Source organism: Anomaloglossus baeobatrachus, chromosome 9 (assembly GCF_048569485.1).
Source record: "Anomaloglossus baeobatrachus isolate aAnoBae1 chromosome 9, aAnoBae1.hap1, whole genome shotgun sequence".
NCBI classification, from domain to species: domain Eukaryota; kingdom Metazoa; phylum Chordata; class Amphibia; order Anura; family Aromobatidae; genus Anomaloglossus; species Anomaloglossus baeobatrachus.
The window spans coordinates 226,505,212-226,526,228 of NC_134361.1; the positions used below are offsets into that span (position 1 = coordinate 226,505,212).

The 21,017-nt window shown below is 44.1% G+C and overlaps 2 protein-coding genes across 3 annotated transcripts in view; both read right to left on the reverse strand.

The window, feature by feature from the left end:
* Positions 1–4,350, reverse strand: part of CACFD1 (calcium channel flower domain containing 1) — a 30,320-nt gene extending 25,970 nt beyond the window's left edge. Inside the window, exons 1-2 of one of the 2 annotated variants that reach the window (XM_075323008.1) lie at positions 4,227–4,350; positions 2,764–2,997 (exon numbers count right to left, since the gene is read on the reverse strand). In XM_075323008.1, coding sequence (XP_075179123.1) covers positions 2,764–2,887 — 124 coding nt within the window. In that variant the 5' untranslated portion in view covers positions 2,888–2,997; positions 4,227–4,350. The remainder of the gene's footprint in view (positions 1–2,763; positions 2,998–4,226) is intronic. The other variant, XM_075323009.1, reaches the window with a different exon arrangement.
* Positions 4,351–11,028: 6,678 nt separating this feature from the next.
* Positions 11,029–21,017, reverse strand: part of ADAMTS13 (ADAM metallopeptidase with thrombospondin type 1 motif 13) — a 44,975-nt gene continuing 34,986 nt past the window's right edge. The window contains exons 26-33 of the mRNA XM_075324676.1: positions 18,430–18,609; positions 18,147–18,320; positions 16,680–16,884; positions 16,327–16,606; positions 15,068–15,214; positions 14,484–14,660; positions 14,223–14,401; positions 11,029–11,332 (exon numbers count right to left, since the gene is read on the reverse strand). Of these exons, the coding sequence (XP_075180791.1) occupies positions 11,144–11,332; positions 14,223–14,401; positions 14,484–14,660; positions 15,068–15,214; positions 16,327–16,606; positions 16,680–16,884; positions 18,147–18,320; positions 18,430–18,609 (1,531 nt within the window). The 3' untranslated portion in view covers positions 11,029–11,143. The remainder of the gene's footprint in view (positions 11,333–14,222; positions 14,402–14,483; positions 14,661–15,067; positions 15,215–16,326; positions 16,607–16,679; positions 16,885–18,146; positions 18,321–18,429; positions 18,610–21,017) is intronic.

Sequence of the window (21,017 nt, forward strand, 5' to 3'; positions counted from 1 at the left end):
TTTACCTCAGGAAGATTCAGAAATCAATATTTTGTGGAATAACCATGATGTGTAATCCCAGCTTTCATGCATCTTGGCCGCTTTCCACAAAAATGTAAGCAGTTCTTCTTTGTTTGATGGCTTGTGACTATCCATCTTCCTCTTGATTACATTCCAGAGGTTTTCAAATAGGGTTCAGGTCTGGAGATTGGGCTGGCCATGACAGGGTTTTGATGTGGCGGGCCTTCATCCACACATTGATTGACCTAGCTGTGTGGCATGGCGCATTGTCCTGCTGGAAAAACCAGTCCTCAGAGTTGGGGAACATTGCCTGAGCAGAAGGAGCAACTGTTTTGCCAGGATAACCTTGTATGCGGCGTGAGTCATACGTCCTTTGCAGAGATGTTTGTTGAATTTTCTTTACCCAATTTTCAACTTTGCCCAACACCTGATCATCTAATGGTCAGACGGAGACCTCGAGAGGCGTACAAGCCACATTGTCTTGCATCCACTTTGAAATTTGGTGGCGGATCGGTGATGATCTGGGGAGGCTTCAGTAAGGCTGGAATTGGGCAGATTAAACTTTGTTATGGACGTATGAATCAAGCCGCATACAAGGTTATCCTGGAAAAACATCTGCTTCCTTCTGCTCAGGCAATGTTCCCAAACTCTGAGGACTGGTTTTTCCAGCAGGACAATGCGCCATGCCACACAGCTAGGTCAATCAATGTGTGTCTGAAGGACCATCGCATCAAAACCCTGTCATGGCCAGCCCAATCTCCAGACCTGAACCCCATTGAAAACCTCTGGAATGTAACCAAGAGGAAGATGGAGAATCACAAGCCATCAAACAAAGAAGAACTGCTTACATTTCTGCACCAGGAGTGGCATAAGGTCACCCAAAAGCTGTGAAGACTGGAGGAAAGCAGCCAAGACGCAGGAAACCTGGGATTACACATCATGGTTATTCCACAAAATATTGATTTCTGAATCTTCCTGAGGTAAAACATTATTATATTGTTGTGTCTAAATGATTATGACCTTGTTTTCTTTGCATTATTTGAGGTGAAAGCCGTGCATTGTTCTGTTATTTTCACCATTTCTCATTGTCAGAAAATAAATACAAAATTAATTGCTTGGAAATTCTGAGACGTCGTCAGTATTTATAGAATAAAGAACAATTTACATTTTACTCAAAAATAGAAAGAGAAAAATCAGGAAAACTGAAAATGTGGAAGTGGTCCCTTAATTTTTGCCAGAGTTGTATGTATGTATATATTTATTTGTACATTTTGAAAAGTTAAAAAAAATAAAAAAATTGCTAAATAAGTTTCCAAAAGTTAAGTACTTTTCATATGTTCCAGTACACCTGGATCCATGGGACATGTATGATTCCAGATCATTGGATTTTCCGGAATATTGGAACTCTATCTTATACACCAGTCCAATTGTTATACAGTGGAACCTTGGTTAACGAGAACAATCCGTTCTGGGAGTGGCTTGATAACCAAGTTACTCGTCTAGCAAAGCAAGATTTCCCATAGGAAACCATTACAATGCTGACAATTCGTCCCACAACTTGTTAAATGTCCCATCCTGGTCCCCTATTGTGCCATTCCACAAACACGAACAAACACGCACACATTATAATAATAATTTTATTCATTTATATAGCGCTATTAATTCCACAGCGCTTTACATAGATTGTGAGGCCCAATGGGGACAGTATTGCCAATCTAGAGTCCCTATCAGTATGTCTCTGGAGTGTGGGAGGAAACCGGAGACCCCGGAGGAAACCCACGCAAACACGGGGAGAACATACAAACTCCTTGCAGATGGTGTATGCTCACCTTACCTTCCGTTCCATCGCCGGCCTCCTGGTTCTTGTAGTCCGCTGGTACAAGATGTGTATTGGGTAACCATTGCGACCGATGCTGGAACTTCCGCTGCTAGAGCGCTGACGTCAAAGGCAGGAGCCGCTTGCCTCCGATTGGCCAGCGTGCTACCTTGGAGCAGCGGCTGACAGCGGAAGTTCCTCCCTCGTCGCAATGGTTACCGATACACATCCTGTAGCGGCGAACTACAAGAACCATGAGGTCGGTGATGGAACAGAAGGTAAGGTGAGCATAATGTGTGTGTGTTTGTGTGGACTGCAAGAGCGGGTCAGAGCGCGGTGGATGTACGGAACCGGAAGTATGTGCGGTGAGGATTTTGCTCGTAAACTGAGTTATAAATTTACAGCAAGCTTTGCTCGTTAAGTGATATACTCGCTAACTGGGTTACTCGTTAACCGAGGTTCCACTGTATAATATATATATATATATATATATATATATATATATATATATTTTTGCTTACATTAAATCGCCTCCAGGGTATTATTTTGTTCAAGGCAGTTTCTGGGTGATACCTTAGCACAATATTTGGTAGTAAAGTGTAAAACAAAAACAGTATATTGTTCTATGTTATCAGCCAAAATAAACTGGAAGTCGCTCATGCCCTTTATAACCTTAAAAAAAATGTTTAAAAGAACTGAAGTGCTCAGTGGTTGATGCTTTTTAATGGTAACTGAGAAGATGCTGATAATCGCAGCTCCAGACTGCTCAGGTCTCTTCTTCAGGCTCAATATAACACAATCTGAAGAGTCCCATATTTATACACAACAGCACATAGAATGGGGCAGTAATAAGACAAGTTATGTGAAGCAGGGTAACACGGTACAAAGATATATTTTACCTTTATAACCTTAAAACTCAACTTTATAAATAGATGATCAATACTTACAAATGCCCCCGAAGACCCCGGCGACCCGACACAACAAGCGGTACCACCAGGTCATGCCGTCGTCCGGAGCGGTGCTGGCGGCAGGTTCCCCCTGCACCGGAGCCTCTAACTCTACTGAGCTCATTATGGGGGAGACTTGGCGGCTTGTGGTACAGAATCTAAGAGACTTCAACAGATGGGCGCGTCCGGTGTTACGTGCTGGGATCTACATGCTCCACACGAGAGCGCGGCGTCCTGCGGAGAAGAAAACAGATCATTAGATATTATAGTACATGGTGCAGAGCTCACTGATACCAGCGCATCCTGTAATAGGCATAGAAGCTTCTATAAAGGGTAATGTGGAGGTGGCACATACGAACACATAATTTATATATTTATATAGTGCTGTTAATTCCACAGCATTTTACATACATTGACAACACTGTCCCCATTGGGACTCACAATCTAAATTCCCTATCTGTAGGTCTTTGGAGTGTGGGAGGAAACCGGAGAACCCGCAGGAAACCCCCGCAAACACGGGGAGAACATACAAACTCCTTGCAGATGTTGTCCTTGGTGGAAATTGAACCCAGGACCCCAGCGCTGCAAGACTGCAATGCTAACCACTGAGCCACCACAAGACTGCAGTGCTAACCACTGAGCCGCCGCAAGACTGCAGTGCTAACCACTGAGGCACCACAAGACTGCAGTGCTAACCACTGAGGCACCACGAGACTGCAGTGCTAACTAGAGTTGAGCGGACTGCTAATAATCCGGGTCCGTCACGGGTTGTGAAAGAAGTCCGGATCCGATCCGGAATTCGGACCCATGTAAGTCAATGGGAAGCGGATCCGGGAGAGAAGGAGAGGGATTCCGAATCCGGATCGTGCAGCCGGATTCCCGGGTCCCGGCCAGACCCGGATCTGATGCTGAAACCGCGTGGATCCGGATTTTTACAGTTCGTGTCCGCTCAACACTAGTGCTAACCACTGAGCCACCGTGCCGCATTTCCCAATGTTGAGAGCTTTGTTTACTGCTCTGCAGTGATGACATCACGTACAACCATGTGACCACTACAGCCAATCACTGCTCTCAGTCAGGCCCGGTCTTGACCAGTGATTGGCTGTAGTGGTCACATGGTTGTACGTGATGTCATCATCGCAGAGAAGTAAACAAAGCCCTCATCATTGGGAAATAAATGATGTACTGTATATAATGCTCATTTTTTTGGGGTCTGGTCACAAGACCACCGGGTTCACATACTTTATAACGCATCTATAACCTAATTCCATTGCTAGAATAGATAAAAAGTGTTAGAAAAAGAAAAAAACACCACAAACTTATGTGGCTGATAACAGAGAAGATAGCTTGCATACGTCATGGATTGTTCTTGGGGATAGGAAAGCAGTGAGAGCATTTGCCGATATAACTGGTCACTTTTCCCCTATATACCGATATACAATAATGGCTGCTGCCTCCCTCACCTCAATATACGTATATAGCACAGACCTCCAGCACCGGCGCCCGGGACGCGTCCGCCACTCGCAGCCTCCAGCCGGGACTGAGGCGACAATAGACTACGGCGAACACGTCACTACTGCCGCAGTGCATGCCGGGAGGGAACCTACAGCTGAGCGAATGGGCGGGGACTACACGGTGACGTCACACGGAAACACCCTCCCCCAGGCAAGTCCCTCTCAGCTGATAATTCCTCATAGACGCGTACTAGAACTGTCACCTATGGCAACCAATCACATTCATTCTTTCATTTTTATAACTTAGATGTAAGATGGAATTTGATTGGTTGCTGAAAGTCAGCTGGTTTGCGCGCCTTTTTTTTTTTTTACCTCAGACGATGACGCTAGTGCTTTTGTCTATGTTGTTTCCACACACCTGACTCACATGAGTCATTTTTATGTGACTTTCTCAGCACTTCTACCTTACATCGTACATGTGTGATAAAAACAAAGAAAAGGCGTCCTAAAAGAAGATTATCCTTCAAATCCATAACCTAATGTGATAAAACAGCAAATTTAGCTTAAAAAATGGCGTCATTTGACAAAAACTACATAAAATGAGGCAAATATATCAAAATTATCCTCAAAAATACTTTTTCTACTCCATAGCAAGGCATACTGGATAATATCCTCTATGCCGCCTCACGTCCGGGGTCTTTTACCTCAACATTTGGCGCCAAAATATGATGAATGGCGTTAATAACTGATGCATTTCAGGCTCTCGAGTCGTGGGAGGCTTCTGATACATTTTGAGGCTTAAAACTGTTTTTTTGGTGAAATTTACCTCATAAGGAGGCGCTGCCTCATACCCAGGGTTTTTTTACCTCAACATTTGGCGCCAAAATATGGCGGACGACATTAATAAACTGACGCATTTCAGGCTCTCGAGTCATGAAAGAATTCTGACACATTTTGAGGCTTAAAACTGTTTTTTTGTGTGAAATTTACCTCATACAGAGGCACAACCCGGCGCTGCCTCATGCCCGGGATCTTCTACCTCAACACTTGGCGCCAAAATATGATGGACGACGTTACTAAACTGATGCATTTTAGGCTCTCGAGTCGTGAGAGGATCTGACACATTTTGAGACTTAAAACTTTTTTAATTGTGAAATTTACCTCATAAGGAGGCACAACCCGGCACTGCCTCATACCCGGGGTATTTTACCTCAATATTTGGCGCCAAAATATGATGGACGACGTTAATAAACTGACGCATTTCAGGTTCTCGCGTCATGAGAGGATTCTGATTCATTTTGAGGCTTAAAACTGTTTTTTTGTGTGAAATTTACCTCATACAGAGGCACAACCCGGCGCTGCCTCATGCCCGGGATCTTCTACCTCAACACTTGGCGCCAAAATATGATGGACGACGTTACTAAACTGATGCATTTTAGGCTCTCGAGTCGTGAGAGGATCTGACACATTTTGAGACTTAAAACTTTTTTAATTGTGAAATTTACCTCATAAGGAGGCACAACCCGGCACTGCCTCATACCCGGGGTATTTTACCTCAATATTTGGCGCCAAAATATGATGGACGACGTTAATAAACTGACGCATTTCAGGTTCACGCGTCATGAGAGGATTCTGATTCATTTTGAGGCTTACAACATTTTTTTTTTTTTAAATTTACCTAATAAGGAGGCACAACCCGGCGCTGCCTCATGCCCGGGGTCTTTTACCTCAACATTTGGTGCCAAAATATGACGGACAATGTTAATAAAGTGACGCATTTCAGGTTCTTGCGTCGCGAGAGGATTCGACACATTTTGAGGCTTAATACATTTTTTTGGGTGAAATTTACCTCATCAGGAGGCACAACCTGGTGCCGCCTGATACCCAGGGTCTTTTACCTCAACATTTGGCGGAAAAATATGGACGACATTAATAAACATACGCATTTCAGGCTCTCGAGTCATGAGAGGATCTGACAAATTTTGAGGCTTAAAACAGTTTTTTTGGTGAAATTTACTTCATAAGGAGGCACAACCTGGCACTGCCTCATAGCCGGGGTCTTTTACCTCAACATTGGGCACCAAAATATGACAGACGGCGTTAATAACTGACGCATTTCAGGCTCTCGAGTCGTGAGAGGATTCTGATACATTTTGAGGCTCAAAACTTTTTTGGGTGAAATTTACCTGGTAGGGAGGCACAACCCGGCTCTGCCTCATACCCAGGGTTTTTTACCTCAACATTTGGCGCCAAAATATGGTGACGGCATTAATAAACTGACGCATTTCAGGCTCTCGAGTCGTGAGAGGATTCTGATACATTTTGAGGCTCAAAACTTTTTTGGGTGAAATTTACCTGGTAGGGAGGCACAACCTGGCTCTGCCTCATACCCAGGGTTTTTTACCTCAACATTTGGCGCCAAAATATGGCGACGGCATTAATGAACTGACGCATTTTAGGCTCTCGCATCATGAGAGGATTCTGATCCATTTTGAGGCTTACAACATTTTTTTTTTTTTAAATTTAACCAATAAGGAGGCACAACCCGGCACTGCCTCATACCCGGGGTCTTTTACCTCAACATTTAGCTCCAAAATATGACGGATGGCGTTAATAAACTGACGCATTTCAGGCTCTTGAGTCGTGAGAGGATTCGACACATTTTGAGGCTTAAAACATTTTTTTGGGTGAAATTTACCTCATCAGGAGGAACAACCTGGTGCCGCCTGATGCCCAGGGTCTTTTACCTCAACATTTGGCGGAAAAATATGGACTACATTAATAAACATACGCATTTCAGGCTCTCGAGTCATGAGAGAGTTCTGACACATTTTAAGGCTTAAAACTGTTTTTTTTTTGTGAAATTTATCTTATAAGGTGGCACAACCCGGCGCTGCCTCATGCCCAGGGTTTATTACCTCAACATTTGACGCCAAAATATGGCGGACGACATTAATAATCTGACGCATTTCAGGCTCTTGTGTCATGAGAGGATTCTGATACATTTTGAGGCTTAAAATGTTTTGTTTTGAGAAATTTACCTCATTAGGAGGCACAACCCTTCTCTGCCTCATGCCCGGGGTCTTTTACCTCAACATTTCGCACCAAAATATGACAGACGGTGTTAATACTGACGCATTTCAGGCTCTTGAGTCGTGAGAGGATTTTGATACATTTTGAGGCTTAACTGTTTTTTTTGTGAAATTTACCTCATAAAGGAGGCACAACCTGGCGCTGCCTCATGCCCAGGGTCTTCTACCTCAACATTTGGAGCCAAAATATGATGGACAACATTAATAAACTGACGCATTTCAGGCTCTCGAGTCGTGAGAGGATTCTGACACATTTTGAGGATTAACTGGATTTTTTTGTGAAATTTACCTCATAACATGGGGAGGCACAAACTGGCGCCACAAAATGGAGCCTGACAGGCTGAAAAACTGGCTGTATAAAAATGTTGTTCTGCCTAAAAGTATTAAATGCTGGAAAAATATATAATCATGAGAACGTCTAGGGGTTTTTTTTTTTAGCGGATTACAAGCAGAAATCGCTTCAGGTGTGAGGAAAGAGTTAACTAAAATTGAATAGATGGACATTCATGCTACTCTGCCAGGTGTTTTACAAGCCCAGCTACGTTCAGACGCTGAGAGTGGATTCAAGGACTCTGAATGTTATGTCTTGCCAAAAGAACAGAGAGATAAGACTTGCGCCTACTCAAGAACAATGAGAGAGTTATGCTGTTTTTTTTTAGAAATATAGTTTATGCTTTTACTGAGAAATGGAAAGTTACGTTTATGACGAGAAACAAAACTAATGTTTTTGTACACGACATAGCTACGCCCCTATTAGGTTGATAAACCCTGTATGTGATAATAAACAAGTCAGTCTTCTTTGCAGCGCACACTCCTTCTTACCTTAAGTGCAGATATCAGCGTCTGTCTGTATCTCATTAGGGCTGAGGGAAGCTGAGGGGGTTACCGGGACTCCCTCCGCATTTGGTCATCGCTGGCAACACTTGTGACCTATTGATAGTCAACCTAACACAGGAAAGGCTTCATTTTTGGGGAACTGTTTTTCTGTTCGGGATTTTTTTTTTCTTTTGCTCTTTGCAGCCTTTTTGATCGAACAATGCCTAGTTCGGAACATTTTCCATCAGGATCCTCTTCATAGTGCACTTTTTTTTTTCTTCAGTCGTTTTTCACCCCCCAACCCCCTTTCCCTCCAAAAAAAACAAACAAACAATGATTTAAAAAAAATTGTTTTCCAATAATTTTTTAAACCATTTCTGAGGATCTGGGATCCACTCTACCAGGATCCTCTTCATAGTGCTTTTTTTTTTTACCTTCTGCCACTTTTCAGCTCCCGCCACCTCCCAAAACAAAAAAAAGACAAACCCCCCGAAACAAAAAGACAATTATTTAAAAAAAAGAAAAAAAAAAAGTTTTCTAAAAAATTTTTTGATACATTTTTGATGATTTTGGATCTACTCTATTAGGATCCTCCTCATAGTGCGCTTTTTTCCCCCCTCAGGCATTCCCCCCCCCCAAAAAAAAACAAAAACAAAAAAAAACAACAAATAAAAGGAAAAAAAAGTGTTGGTTTTTTTTGTGTGTCCACTCCATCAGGATCCTCTTCATAGGACGCTTCTTTTTTGCCATCAAGCGTTTTTCATCCCCCCATAAAAAAAAAACCAAAAACAATAAATTAAAAAAAAAAGGGATAAAAGAAAAAAGTATTCTACATTTTTTTTAAATTTTTATTTTAAACAATATGTGAGGAGTTTGGTTTCACTCCATCAGGATCCTCTTCATAGCGTGCTTTTTTTTTAATTTCAGGTGGTTTTCAATCCCCCCCACCCACCCAAAAGAAAAAAACAAACAAACAATGATTAAAAAAAGTTTTCCCAAATATTTTTTAAACAATTGAGGGGTTTTTTTAACACTCCCCCCACCCATAGACAATGGTTTAAAAAAGTTGGTGGTTTTTTTTTTTTTTAACACCCCCCCACCAAAAAAAATTAAAATCCACTGATTTAAAAAAAAATAAAAAAAATAAAATAAATAAAAAAGAAAAAGAAAAGAGTTTTCCAAACAATTTTGAAACAATATTTGAGAATTTGGGTCCTCTCCGTCAGGTCCTCTTCATAGTACACTTTTTTTTTCCTTCAGGCGTTTTTCATCACTCCCCCCAAAAATAAATAAATAAATAAAAACAAGAAACAATGATTAAAAAAACAAACAAACGAGTTTTCCAAATATTTTTGTAACAATTGAGGAGTTTCTTGTAACACTCCTCCAAAAACAATGATTTAAAAAATAAATTAAAAAAATTATATATATATATATATATATATATATATATATATATATATATATACTTTTAACAATTGAGAAGTTTTTTTTAACACCCTCCCCCCCAAAAAATGATTAAAAAAAGTATAAAAATATATTTTTGTAACAATTGGAGGTTTTGTTAACACCCTCCCCCAAATGCAATGATTAAAAAAAAAGAAAAAAAAAAAGATAAATATTATATATATACATTTATTTTTTTGTAACAATTGAGGAGTTATTTTAAAAATCCTCCCTCTCAAAATAAATAATTTATTAAAAAAAAGAGTTTTCCAAATATTTTTGAAACAATTGAGGCATTATTTTTAACACCCCCCCCTCCAAAAAAAGCAATGGTAAAAAGAAAAATAAACAACAACTTTTCCACATATGTTTGAAACAATACTTTAGGATTTTGGGTCCACTCCCATATTAAATTCCTTTAAATAAAGAATTTTATTATCTCTTCAGGCATTTTTCAGCCCCCCCTCCCAAAATAAAATAAAGTTTTCTAAATGTTTTCTTAACCATTTTTGAGGATTTTGGGTCCACTGCAAACTAAAAAAAAAAATACCCAGTGTGAACACCAATGTGGATTTTCCCATTAAAATTTATAGAGAGCTTAGTCGAAGAGTATTCAAAGCGGATTTTGGTGCAGATTTTGGAGCAGATTTTGGTGCAGATTTTGGTGCAGATTTTGGTGCAGATTTTGAAACAGATTTTGGTGTATTTTGGTGCAGATTTTGGTGCAGATTTTGGAGCAGATTTTGGTGCAGATTTTGGTGCAGGTTTTGGTGCAAATTTTGGAGAACATTTTGAAGCAGATTTTGGAGCAGATTTTGGTGTATTTTGGTGCAGATTTTGGACCACATTTTGAAGCAGATTTTGGTGTATTTTGGAGCAGATTTTGGAGCAGAATCTGTCCCCAAAATCCACCAGAGAAACCTGTACAAATAATCTTTGAATAGGTTCACATAATCTTTTATTTTCCTGCCTGGAATAAGAAGTATATGTTAATTCTTGAGGCTTTTCTGCTTGATCAAAAAAACAATTCTGTCAGTGGAAACTTCTCTGAATCTGGTCACAAGTCACAAAACAAACAGGAGACGTCATATGTCACGTGCTGCCGGGCGGACGAGGCGTCCTGCTCAGTCATGTTTGTCCGGTCACATACTGAGCTGGATTTACCGGTCCTCAATTTACGCAGTCACATAGTACTTTTTGTATGGGGGGAACTGGCGCCAAAACGTGGCATAGCCCAAATTATGGCTGGATGCAAATATTGTCACATGCGGGTCGATATAATATGGCATTAGCCATTTTTGTAATGTGAGGAATGGGGTACTGACTAAATAGACTCCTGAGACTGATAAATAGGAGGAGCAGAGTCCTCCAGCAGCACAGAGTATTTCAGGCGTAATACAAAACTTAGAAAATAAAATGCGGTATTATACTATTATGTAGTTTTTTTTAATGTCAGGAGTTGCAAACAAGAGGCGGATTATCAGAATATAAAAAAAAACAATATAAAATTATATAAAATGTCAACGTGAAGTTTTGCTCTGTAGAAGATGCAGGACAAAGGTGGCATCATGATTAGGTGGTGCCCGCCGGCGCCCGCCTCTGCCGTCCTCGCTCCCTCGCCCAGTACTGAGCCCGGACGCTGACTCGGTCCTGCGAGAAGTCGCCATTGAATTCTATCTCCGCTTGGCTTCCTAAAGACTCCCAGTAAAATAAATGATTCCCGTGGAAGGCCGTGGACTTCAGAGTCTTCATATCTCGAATCTGAAAAATATAATGCCCCAATACTAAATCCCCATCAACATATGTGGCGGTATTATTAGTGAATACAAGTGTGGCCCTCAGAGCTGCGCAATTTAGGGGTCTCGAGCATCCACACATTAAGCAGTCTACACTAACCTCCCCTGATGGGTCGTCAGGCTCCATTATGCGGACACTGTATGGCACTATTACATAGGAATTGCATGTCCATATTATGTTGCATTTTTGTCATTTGTGTGGCGTCCGTGGCGTCATAATACAGACAGGCAGTAGCATGGCAGTTCAACTCGTGATTTTACCTACTTTCCTTTATATACGAGGGGTCTCTACCAACCAAGAGTCACCCTTGTATAGCAGCACTATACCGTATTTGTATGATAGTATTACTGTATGTGCGCACAGTATAACAGGATTAGGTAGGAGCTGTACAACAGTATTACAATTGCACTGTATAGTGGTATAATGTAGTAGCACTATGACAGTATTATGTTGGCACTGTATGGTGATATAACAGTATTACACAGGCACACTATGGCAGTATTATGTAAGAGCTATATGAAAGTATTATGATAGCACTGTATGGTGTTATTATATAGGAGCTCTATGAAAGTATTACACAGGCACAGTATGGTAGTATTATGCAGGCACTATTATGTAGGAGTTGCATATCAGTATTATGCAGGTACAGTATGGCAGTATTATGTAGGAGTTGTATATCAGTTATATGCAGGTATAATATGGCAATATTATGTAGGAGTTGTATATCAGTATTATGCAGGTACAATATGGCAGTATTATGTAGGAGTTGTATATCAGTATTGTGCAGGTACAGTATGGCAGTATTATGTAGGAGTTGTATATCAGTGATATGCAGGTACAATATGGCAGTATTATGTAGGAGTTGTATATCAGTAGTATTCAGGTACAGTATGGCAGTATTATGTAGGAGTTGTATATCAGTAGTATTCAGGTACAGTATGGCAGTATTATGTAGGAGTTGTTTATCAGTATTATACAGTTACAATATGGCAGTATTATGTAGGAGTTGTATAGCAGTATTGTGGAGGAACAGTATGGCAGTATTATGTAGGAGTTGTATATCAGTATTATGCAGGTACAATATGGCAGTATTATGTAGGAGTTGTTTATCGGTATTATACAGTTACAATATGGCAGTATTATGTAGGAGTTGTATGGCAGTATTGTGGAGGAACAGTATGGCAGTATTATGTAGGAGTTGTATATCAGTATTATGCAGGTACAATATGGTAGTATTATGTAGGAGTTGTTTATCGGTATTATACAGTTACTATATGGCAGTATTATGTAGGAGTTGTATATCAATATTGTGGAGGAACAGTATAGCAGTATTATGTAGGAGCTGCATATCAGTATTATGCAGGTACAATATGGCAGTATTATGTAGGAGTTGTATATCAGTATATCAGTATTATGCAGGTACAGTATGGCAGGATTATGTAAAAACTTTATGGCAGTGATGATATTATATATGACATTATACATGATATTATACATGACAGTATTATGTGGCCATTGTAGGGTGGTATTATATAGGAGCTATATGACTATTACACAGTCATAGTATGGCAGTATTACCTAAGCACTGTATGGCAGTATAATGAATGCGCTTTATGAAACCATTATGTTAGCACTGTGTGATGATAACATATAGGAGCTTTAAGACAGTCATATATAGGAGTTGTATAGTGTATCATATAAGAGATGAATGGCAGTATTATGTGGGCATTGTATAGGACCTATATGGTGATATTATATAGGCACTTTATGGTGATATATATAGTACCTGTATGGTGGTGTTATATGGGCACTTTATGGTGGTATTACGTAGGAGCTGTATGGTGGTATATACGAGCTGTATGGTGGTATTATATAGACACTTTATGGTGGTATTATATAGAAGATGTATGGTGGTATTATATAGGAGATGTATGGTGGTATTATGTGGGTACTGTATGGTGAAACTACCAAAATGATGTTAATAAATGCCCGCAGCTATTCATCCCCATCATCACTTTGCTTTTTTTCATGCGTTTCTGCCGCGTTTTGAACTGCAGCGTTTTAATACCAAAATGCCTGCGTTTTGATTTTCAAGCAAAGTCTATGGGAAATGGGGATTTCTTGTGCGCACTTTGCTGTTAAAAACGCAGCGTTTAATTTGCATATTTTTGGGCAAAAACTCAGTGTTTAAAGAAGCAGCGTGTCAATTGTTTTTGCCATTTGGGCTGCGTTTTGCTAACATTGAAGTCAATGAGAAGTTGCAAAACACAAGAAACATCAAAATTCTTGCGTTTTACCTGCTTTTTTGATGCTGAAAACTTGCATTTTGGACCAATTAATTGCATGCGTTTTTGGCAAAATATTAATGGCATGATATGTCCCTTTGCACACACACATAGTCTGACAATTATTTTTAAGAAAATCCATAAATAAAATGTAATTTTATGCATAATTATTATCATAAACTTATTTTAATAAAAAAAAAAGCCATTTTTTGATAGATAATAATCTTGATATTTGTTTTCATTTTTTTTCCGTTTTTTTCATAGTGTTTGAATGGTTAAACTTTATTTATTAGTGTCTTTGTATTGAAAACGCATCTGACTTTAAGCAATGAAAAAGCATGTAAATCGCGCTAAAATGCGGTAAAAAACGCACGCGTATTTATCGCGTTTTTGTGGTCAAAAGCAACTTTGGCAAAAAACATTTCTACCAGAGGATGCGTTTAGAACTACCTTGACGCAACGTGCGCACACAGCCTTACTGTCATGGGAGCAGGGAGGTTTAGGGTTGGGGAGCAGCCGAGCATCACTTTTCCTTCCCTCCCCCACATCACCCCCTTGTGGCTACTCACCAGAATATAATTTGAGTTTGTCTCGTTGAGTCCAATGTTCAGATCCATATACAGGGCGTGGATAGCAATGGTAAACGTGGGGGGCACATCGATGAAAACACGACATGCCGGAGAGCCCGACTTTGGCTGAACAGGATTCTGTATGTCTCCTTGCATCCCAAAACGTTGTACATCACAGTCTGTAAAAAGCACAGAGATTCATGGCAGGGTGAATGGGGGTATAGGTGCAGATTCAGCAGTTGTACATCGCTGCTCCGATACCTTGGTGGTAGCTTTCTGCGGCTGATCTGCTCCAGTATGCCAGAGCGATACCATTACCAGGGTGAATTTGGCGCTGGCGCACGGTAAGAGTGTTTGATCTCGCAATCACGGTCACCGAAGCCAGACGGGTACACGACTTCCTCCACATGGCCCTGCCGTAAAACAGCACCAGTTCCCCTATGGTCAATAGTAAAAAAAATATTGGTGTCGTGTAGCCTGCAAACAAGGGTGCCAAGGAGATTTCTGGAAAAAGTAAGAGTTATCAAATCTCACACGATAAAGAGGAGAAAGGCAAAACATAGGGGATCTTAACTTGAGACGGGTAAACGAGGAAAGGGGGTCTGTAAATGGTGGGGTCTGTCTGTAGGGTCTGTATAACTTTCTTAATGGTTCTGATGTGGTTTGTATCCTTTTAGAGGATCTAGTGAGTAGTTTTGGTATGATACATTAGTCGGCCACCGTTGACATCCTCCTTTTTGTTCTGGTCTTTGGAATCCCCATGATGACCCCTCTCTAAGGTTGAAAATACACATATATATGACACGTAAATATAGTGAAGACCCTAAAAATCATCCTCAACCTACCGGCTGTGCAGTTGAGGGAACTTGAGAGGACTTTGACAACCACCACTTCCCCGAGCGGACGTCCGAATGAGAATATACAATCTTTTTCCAGAAGGCCGGTAGTATTTATTACTCCCGTTGAGTTCAGGAAGAGACGACCACAGACATCTGCAAAAGAAAATGATATTAATGAGGAGGAATATAAGACTCTCTCCTCACAATGGAACCTACAGTATATCCACCTCAAACCCTGCCGGGGACTGGAAGTGAAGGAACAGCCCGGACTGCTGCCCCAAAGGGGCTCAAGGGAGGGCAGCATGAAAAGTGTAGGGTGGAGCTGTAGGGTCAGTTGGGATTTGGGGCTCTGATTGGTTAGGGGTGGTTTTTGTGGGGCAGTATATAGGTCAGGTCAATAGGGGGGTTGATCATTCTTACCTGGAGGGTGACCAGAATCGTTATGTTGCATTTTTGGTCAACCAACAAGGAGAAGAGGATGTGAGTGACTTTCGTCGCAGCAGTGGAGGAAAGGAGGGGGTATTTGAAGTGGGGGTTTGCATAAAAGAGTGAGGGGGGACCCAGTGCAGAAACGGGTTACCCCTGGTGGTGCAATTGTTTGCTGTAACATGGGTCCTTGCTGGGTTGAATCTCAGGGGGACATTGGTTGGGCAACATTTGACTAGGTGCCCTCGTGCCCGTGTGGTGCGGCTGAGGGCAGGTGGTGGAGCTGATGTTGCAATCGAGTGGTTTTAGGGAACATTCATTTACCCCTCCTCCCTTCGGGTGCTTTCATCGGGCATTTAAAATGTTATTTGTTTTTGATGTTTTTGTTGTTTAATAAATGGGGCTGCTGTGGCCTTTTATATCCAACGTCACGCAGTCTTTGTGTTTACTTTTAGGTAAGAACCCGGGAAATGGGTGAGGTGGTGGTCAGACGGGCAAGGTACAGGGTCATGACATTTCGTCCATACAGGCACCTAACGATTCAGGCCACTTATTGGTTTGCAGGTGACTGCTTGTTATCTGGTCCATCAGCCATTTGACCCTATAAGTATTCAATCTTCTGGAGACCACTTTAGGATTACATGGACAACGGTAAATTTTGCTGCAGATTTTGGTGAATTTCACCCTTCTACGTTGGATAGAATCCGTAGACACAGTCAACAAGCTGCGCAATTAATAATATCAATTTCCGAGTGGACAATTTCGGAAACACATGGAAACAATTTGGTAAACTAATATATAATCAAGATTGGAAAGAAGAAGACTCAAACCACAATTACCATCACCACCTTCATCGTCCATATGCTTTGGTCTTTCAGAGACGGGAGCAGCCTTAAATTGAGGTCTCTGGTTAGGGACGGCAGATGTCGACAATAGGGTACGCTCCACGTCTGGTTGTGACGTCTGGGTTTCCATGCGGCAGGGGTTTTCTGAACATCCTCTCAACGTTATGGGTTTCGGGGAGTTCAGGCAGAATGTGGGGCTCACTTGCTGATGAGTTTTGGAGTTGATGCAAAATTCTTGACGTCTTTGAATGCCGTTTCCGCAAGTAACCGAGCACTACAGTCAAGAATACATTAGTAATGATTCCTATTAACACAGATAAGAGCCATGTTTTGTGGTTGTTTCATACCTGAGTCCAGGCCCCAACGTCCCACGTGTAGAAGCAGCTGGTGATAATGCAAGGGATGACGGACAGAGGTCTCTCATGAGGTGGACAAGACGCTGCGTCTACCTCTTTCTCAGCTCCGGCCACTGCCTCCATACATGACACCTTCTGCTTGGATACTCCATACCCACAAGCTGCGGAGCAAGGACTGGCTTCTACCACTCGCCACCTTGTAGTCAATGAGAAGACAACATTGAGCTGCACAAATATGATACCTATGAACTACTAGTGTAGCACCCCTGACTACATCAGGGTGCTGCAAGGAACTGCATCCTGTCCCCCAGGGTGCAGGGCCTACCTTTCATGGTTCCAGGTTCCCATTAAGTGTCACTAACATCCGCACTACAAATCCCAACCACACCTCACACCAGGGCTGGACAGACACACCAGTGGGTTGGTCAGGTTGGAGCAGGACCACCCACCTAGGGGTTAGGCAGACTCGTGGGAAGGGAAACGAGGGGTCGAGAGTTAGCCCTCAAAGAGTGAGGAGATGGAGTTGTAGCTCCAAGGGAGGCGACAGGTTGGGTCGCAGACGGTGGTCCGGGACCACAGGAGTCGGGGACCGGTAGCAGCGACATTGGAAAGGGTGCGACGGACAGAGTCTAGGAGGACTGTCGGCATCAAAACCCCAAAAGAACTGACCGGTACCGAACACGGTGGGGTACAGGACTCTAGATCAGGGAAGAGCTTCAGGCGCCTTGATGATTAACCTGTAGAGGATAGTCTCTTTATGAACTGTCCCCAAGAGCTCAGAGATTGGAGGCATCAGCACAACACGGGGAATAGGGTTCTCCAAACTACACAACCAACTGAAATCCCAAGTGCCAGCCATCAAGAGCACAGCTGCCATACACACGGGTAGCGGGGCCCCGAAAGCTTCAAGCCGAGGAGCCACAACAGTCAAACAATTTGTGCACGGAGGCAGGGCTCTGGACTTACCAAGTGATACTGTCGGGAGCGGGAGCGGGACCTGGACGGGCTCCCCCCGTAGAGACTGCGGTGGCTAGAGACTTTGGTTTACCATCTGTGCGAGTGTCTGCTTATTCCACCTGATCAAGCACCACGACTACCGTAGTGAGTAACCTGACTCCTGCACCCGGCTTCCCAAGGCCAAGCCACACGATCACCAAACCTCCCCACTATTTGGAGCCTTCCCTACCTGCGGAGGGACTGACACCTGGCTGCCCCCACACCATCTGCCCTGGTACTCCCTTCCGCAGCGGCGGCACTCCCCTTACCGCAACCCGCAGGTGGCGTCACGAACATTCACCCCCTGTAAATATCCCCCGTACATTTGAGTGGCCTCAAGTCAGAGTCCGGAGACCCTCGACCCACAGCAACCCCGGATCCGAGCAGTTCGACTGCTGCAGGGACGACACACCTCATACCTACAGTGTACTCATAGTCAGAAGAAGTATCCTGTACTTGTACCTCGGGGGGCACGGCTGTTGGTTGCAGGGTTCCTGTTCTTGGGGATGAGGCAAATGCTGACATTCATTATCTGCGACTATTTCTTCAGCTTCACCTTCTCTGGTGCAGTACAGGACTCGCTGTAAGATACCCCCTCCACAGCTTACACTACAGGATCCTGATTTATAGCGCCATCTGGGGGGAAAAAAGCAGGTTTGGCCAACATTAACCTAATGTGTAAAACCAACCTATCGGTAAAGGGCAACCCATGGAAATCATTGGAGGCAGCTCTGAGCATCATTACCGGACAGGACAGGGCTCCATGGCACACTCCTTCGTGGAGTTTGGGCGTGGGATTTGGCTGCACTTGGAATGAGGTAATCGATGGGTGACGTTATTGTCCCTCCTCACACAGGCCACCGACAGGGGGATTATTCCTCCTCCACAAGTCACAGAACATGGGGACAACCCCTTCACTTCCCATCTAGAGGAAAACAAATAACAAAAACCATTAGAATAAGTATATACAACCAAAAACAAATTGCGCTTGTATATAAGTAACTAATTATAAACACAGAGAACCATGTAATGTGGGGCTTACAGAATAATTCACTATCAATAACATATTGAACAGGATGGATAATGACCCAAAAATATCCTAGGATGTCAGCATAGGTATAATCCCATGATTAGCGACATATTTGAATGTATATATGGTCCTGGGAATCACAATGTTGTTGATAGTTGTTGGAGTGACCCATAACTCTGCTCTATCCTTCAAGCCACACATCCAAGCCCTCTTCACCTCATGCCGACTACAACTCAATAATATCTCCTGGATCCGTGCTTTCCTTAACCAAGAATCAGCAAAAACATTAGTGCATGCCCTCATCATCTCCCGCCTGGTCTACTGCAACCTCCTGCTCTCTGGCCTCCCTTCCAACACTCTTGCACCCCTCCAATCTATCCTAAACTCTGCGGCCCGCTTAATCCACCTCTCCCCTCGCTACTCCCCAGCCTCGCCACCCTGCCAATCCCATCGCCCAACGACTCCAGTTCAAAACATTAACCATGACATACAAAGCCATGCACAAACTGTCTCCCCCCTACATCTGTGACCTAGTCTCCCGGTACCTACCTGCACGCAACCTCAGATCCTCACAAGATCTCCTTCTCTACTCCTCTCTTATCTCCTCTTTCCACAATCGCGTACAAGATTTCTCCCATGCCTCCCCCATACTCTGGAACGCTCTACCTCAGCACATCAGACTCTCCCCTACCGTGGAAAGCTTCAAGAGGAACCTTAAGACCCACTTCTTCCAACAAGCCTACAACCTACAATAGCCTTCAGTCCAGTAGACCACTGCGCAACCAGCTCTGTCCTGACCTATTGTACAATCACCCATTCCCTGTAGACTGTGAGCCCTCGCGGGCAGGGTCCTCTCCCCTCCTGTAAACTGTGAGCCCTCGCGGGCAGGGTCCTCTCTCCTCCTGTAGACTCTGAGCCCTCGCGGGCAGGGTCCTCTCTCCTCCTGTAGACTATGAGCCCTCGCGGGCAGTGTCCTCTCTCTTCCTGTAGACTGTGAGCCCTCGCGGGCAGGGTCCTCTCTCCTCCTGTAGACTGTGAGCCTTTGCGGGCAGTGTCCTCTCTCTTCCTGTAAACTGTGAGCCCTCGCGGGCAGGGTCCTCTCTCCTCCTGTAGACTGTGATCCCTCGCGGCAGGGTCCGCTCTCCTCCTGTAGACTGTGAGCCCTCGCCGGCAGGGTCCTCTTTCCTCCTGTAGACTGTGAGCCCTCGCGGGCAGGGTCCTGTCTCCTCCTGTAGAGTGTGAGCCCTCGCGGGTAGGGTCCTCTCTCCTCCTGTAGACTATGAGCCCTTGCGAGCAGGGTCCTCTCTCCTCCTGTAGACTGTGAGCCCTTGCGGGCAGTGTCCTCTCTCCTCCTGTAGACTGTGAGCCCTCGCGGGCAGGGTCCTCTCTCCTCCTGTAGACTGTGAGCCTTTGCGGGCAGTGTCCTCTCTCCTGTAGACTGTGAGACCTCACGGGCAGGGTCCTCTCTCCTCCTGTAGACTGTGAGCCCTCGCGGGCAGGGTTCTCTCTCCTCCTGTAGACTGTGAGCCCTCGCGGGCAGGGTCCTCTCTCCTCCTGTAGACTGTGAGCCCTCACGGGCAGGGTCCTCTCTCCTCCTGTAGACTGTGATCCCTCGCGGGCAGGGTCCGCTCTCCTCCTGTAGACTGTGAGCCCTCACGGGCAGGGTCCTCTCTTCTCCTGTAGACTGTGAGTCCTCGCGGGCAGGGTCCTCTCTCCTCCTGTAGACTGTGATCCCTCGCGGGCAGGGTCCGCTCTCCTCCTGTAGACTGTGAGCTCTCGCGGGCAGGGTCCTGTCTCCTCCTGTAGAGTGTGAGCCCTCGCGGGCAGGGTCCTGTCTCCTCCTGTAGAGTGTGAGCCCTCGCGGGCAGGGTCCTCTCTCCTCCTGTAGACTGTGAGCCCTTGCGGGCAGGGTCCTCTCTCCTCCTGTAGACTGTGAGCCCTCGCGGGCAGGGTCCTGTCTCCTCCTGTAGACTGTGAGCCCTCACGGGCAGGGTCCGCTCTCCTCCTGTAGACTGTGAGCCCTCGCGGGCAAGGTCCTCTCTCCTCCTGTAGACTGTGAGCCCTTGCGAGCAGGGTCCTCTCTCCTCCTGTAGACTGTGAGCCCTCGCGGGCAGGGTCCTCTCTCCTCCTGTAGACTGTGAGCTCTCGTGGGCAGGGTCCGCTCTCCTCCTGTAGACTGTGAGCCCTCGCGGGCAGGGTCCTCTCTCCTCCTGTAGACTGTGATCCCTCGCGGGCAGGGTCCGCTCTCCTCCTGTAGACTGTGAGCCCTCACGGGCAGGGTCCTCTCTCCTCCTGTAGACTGT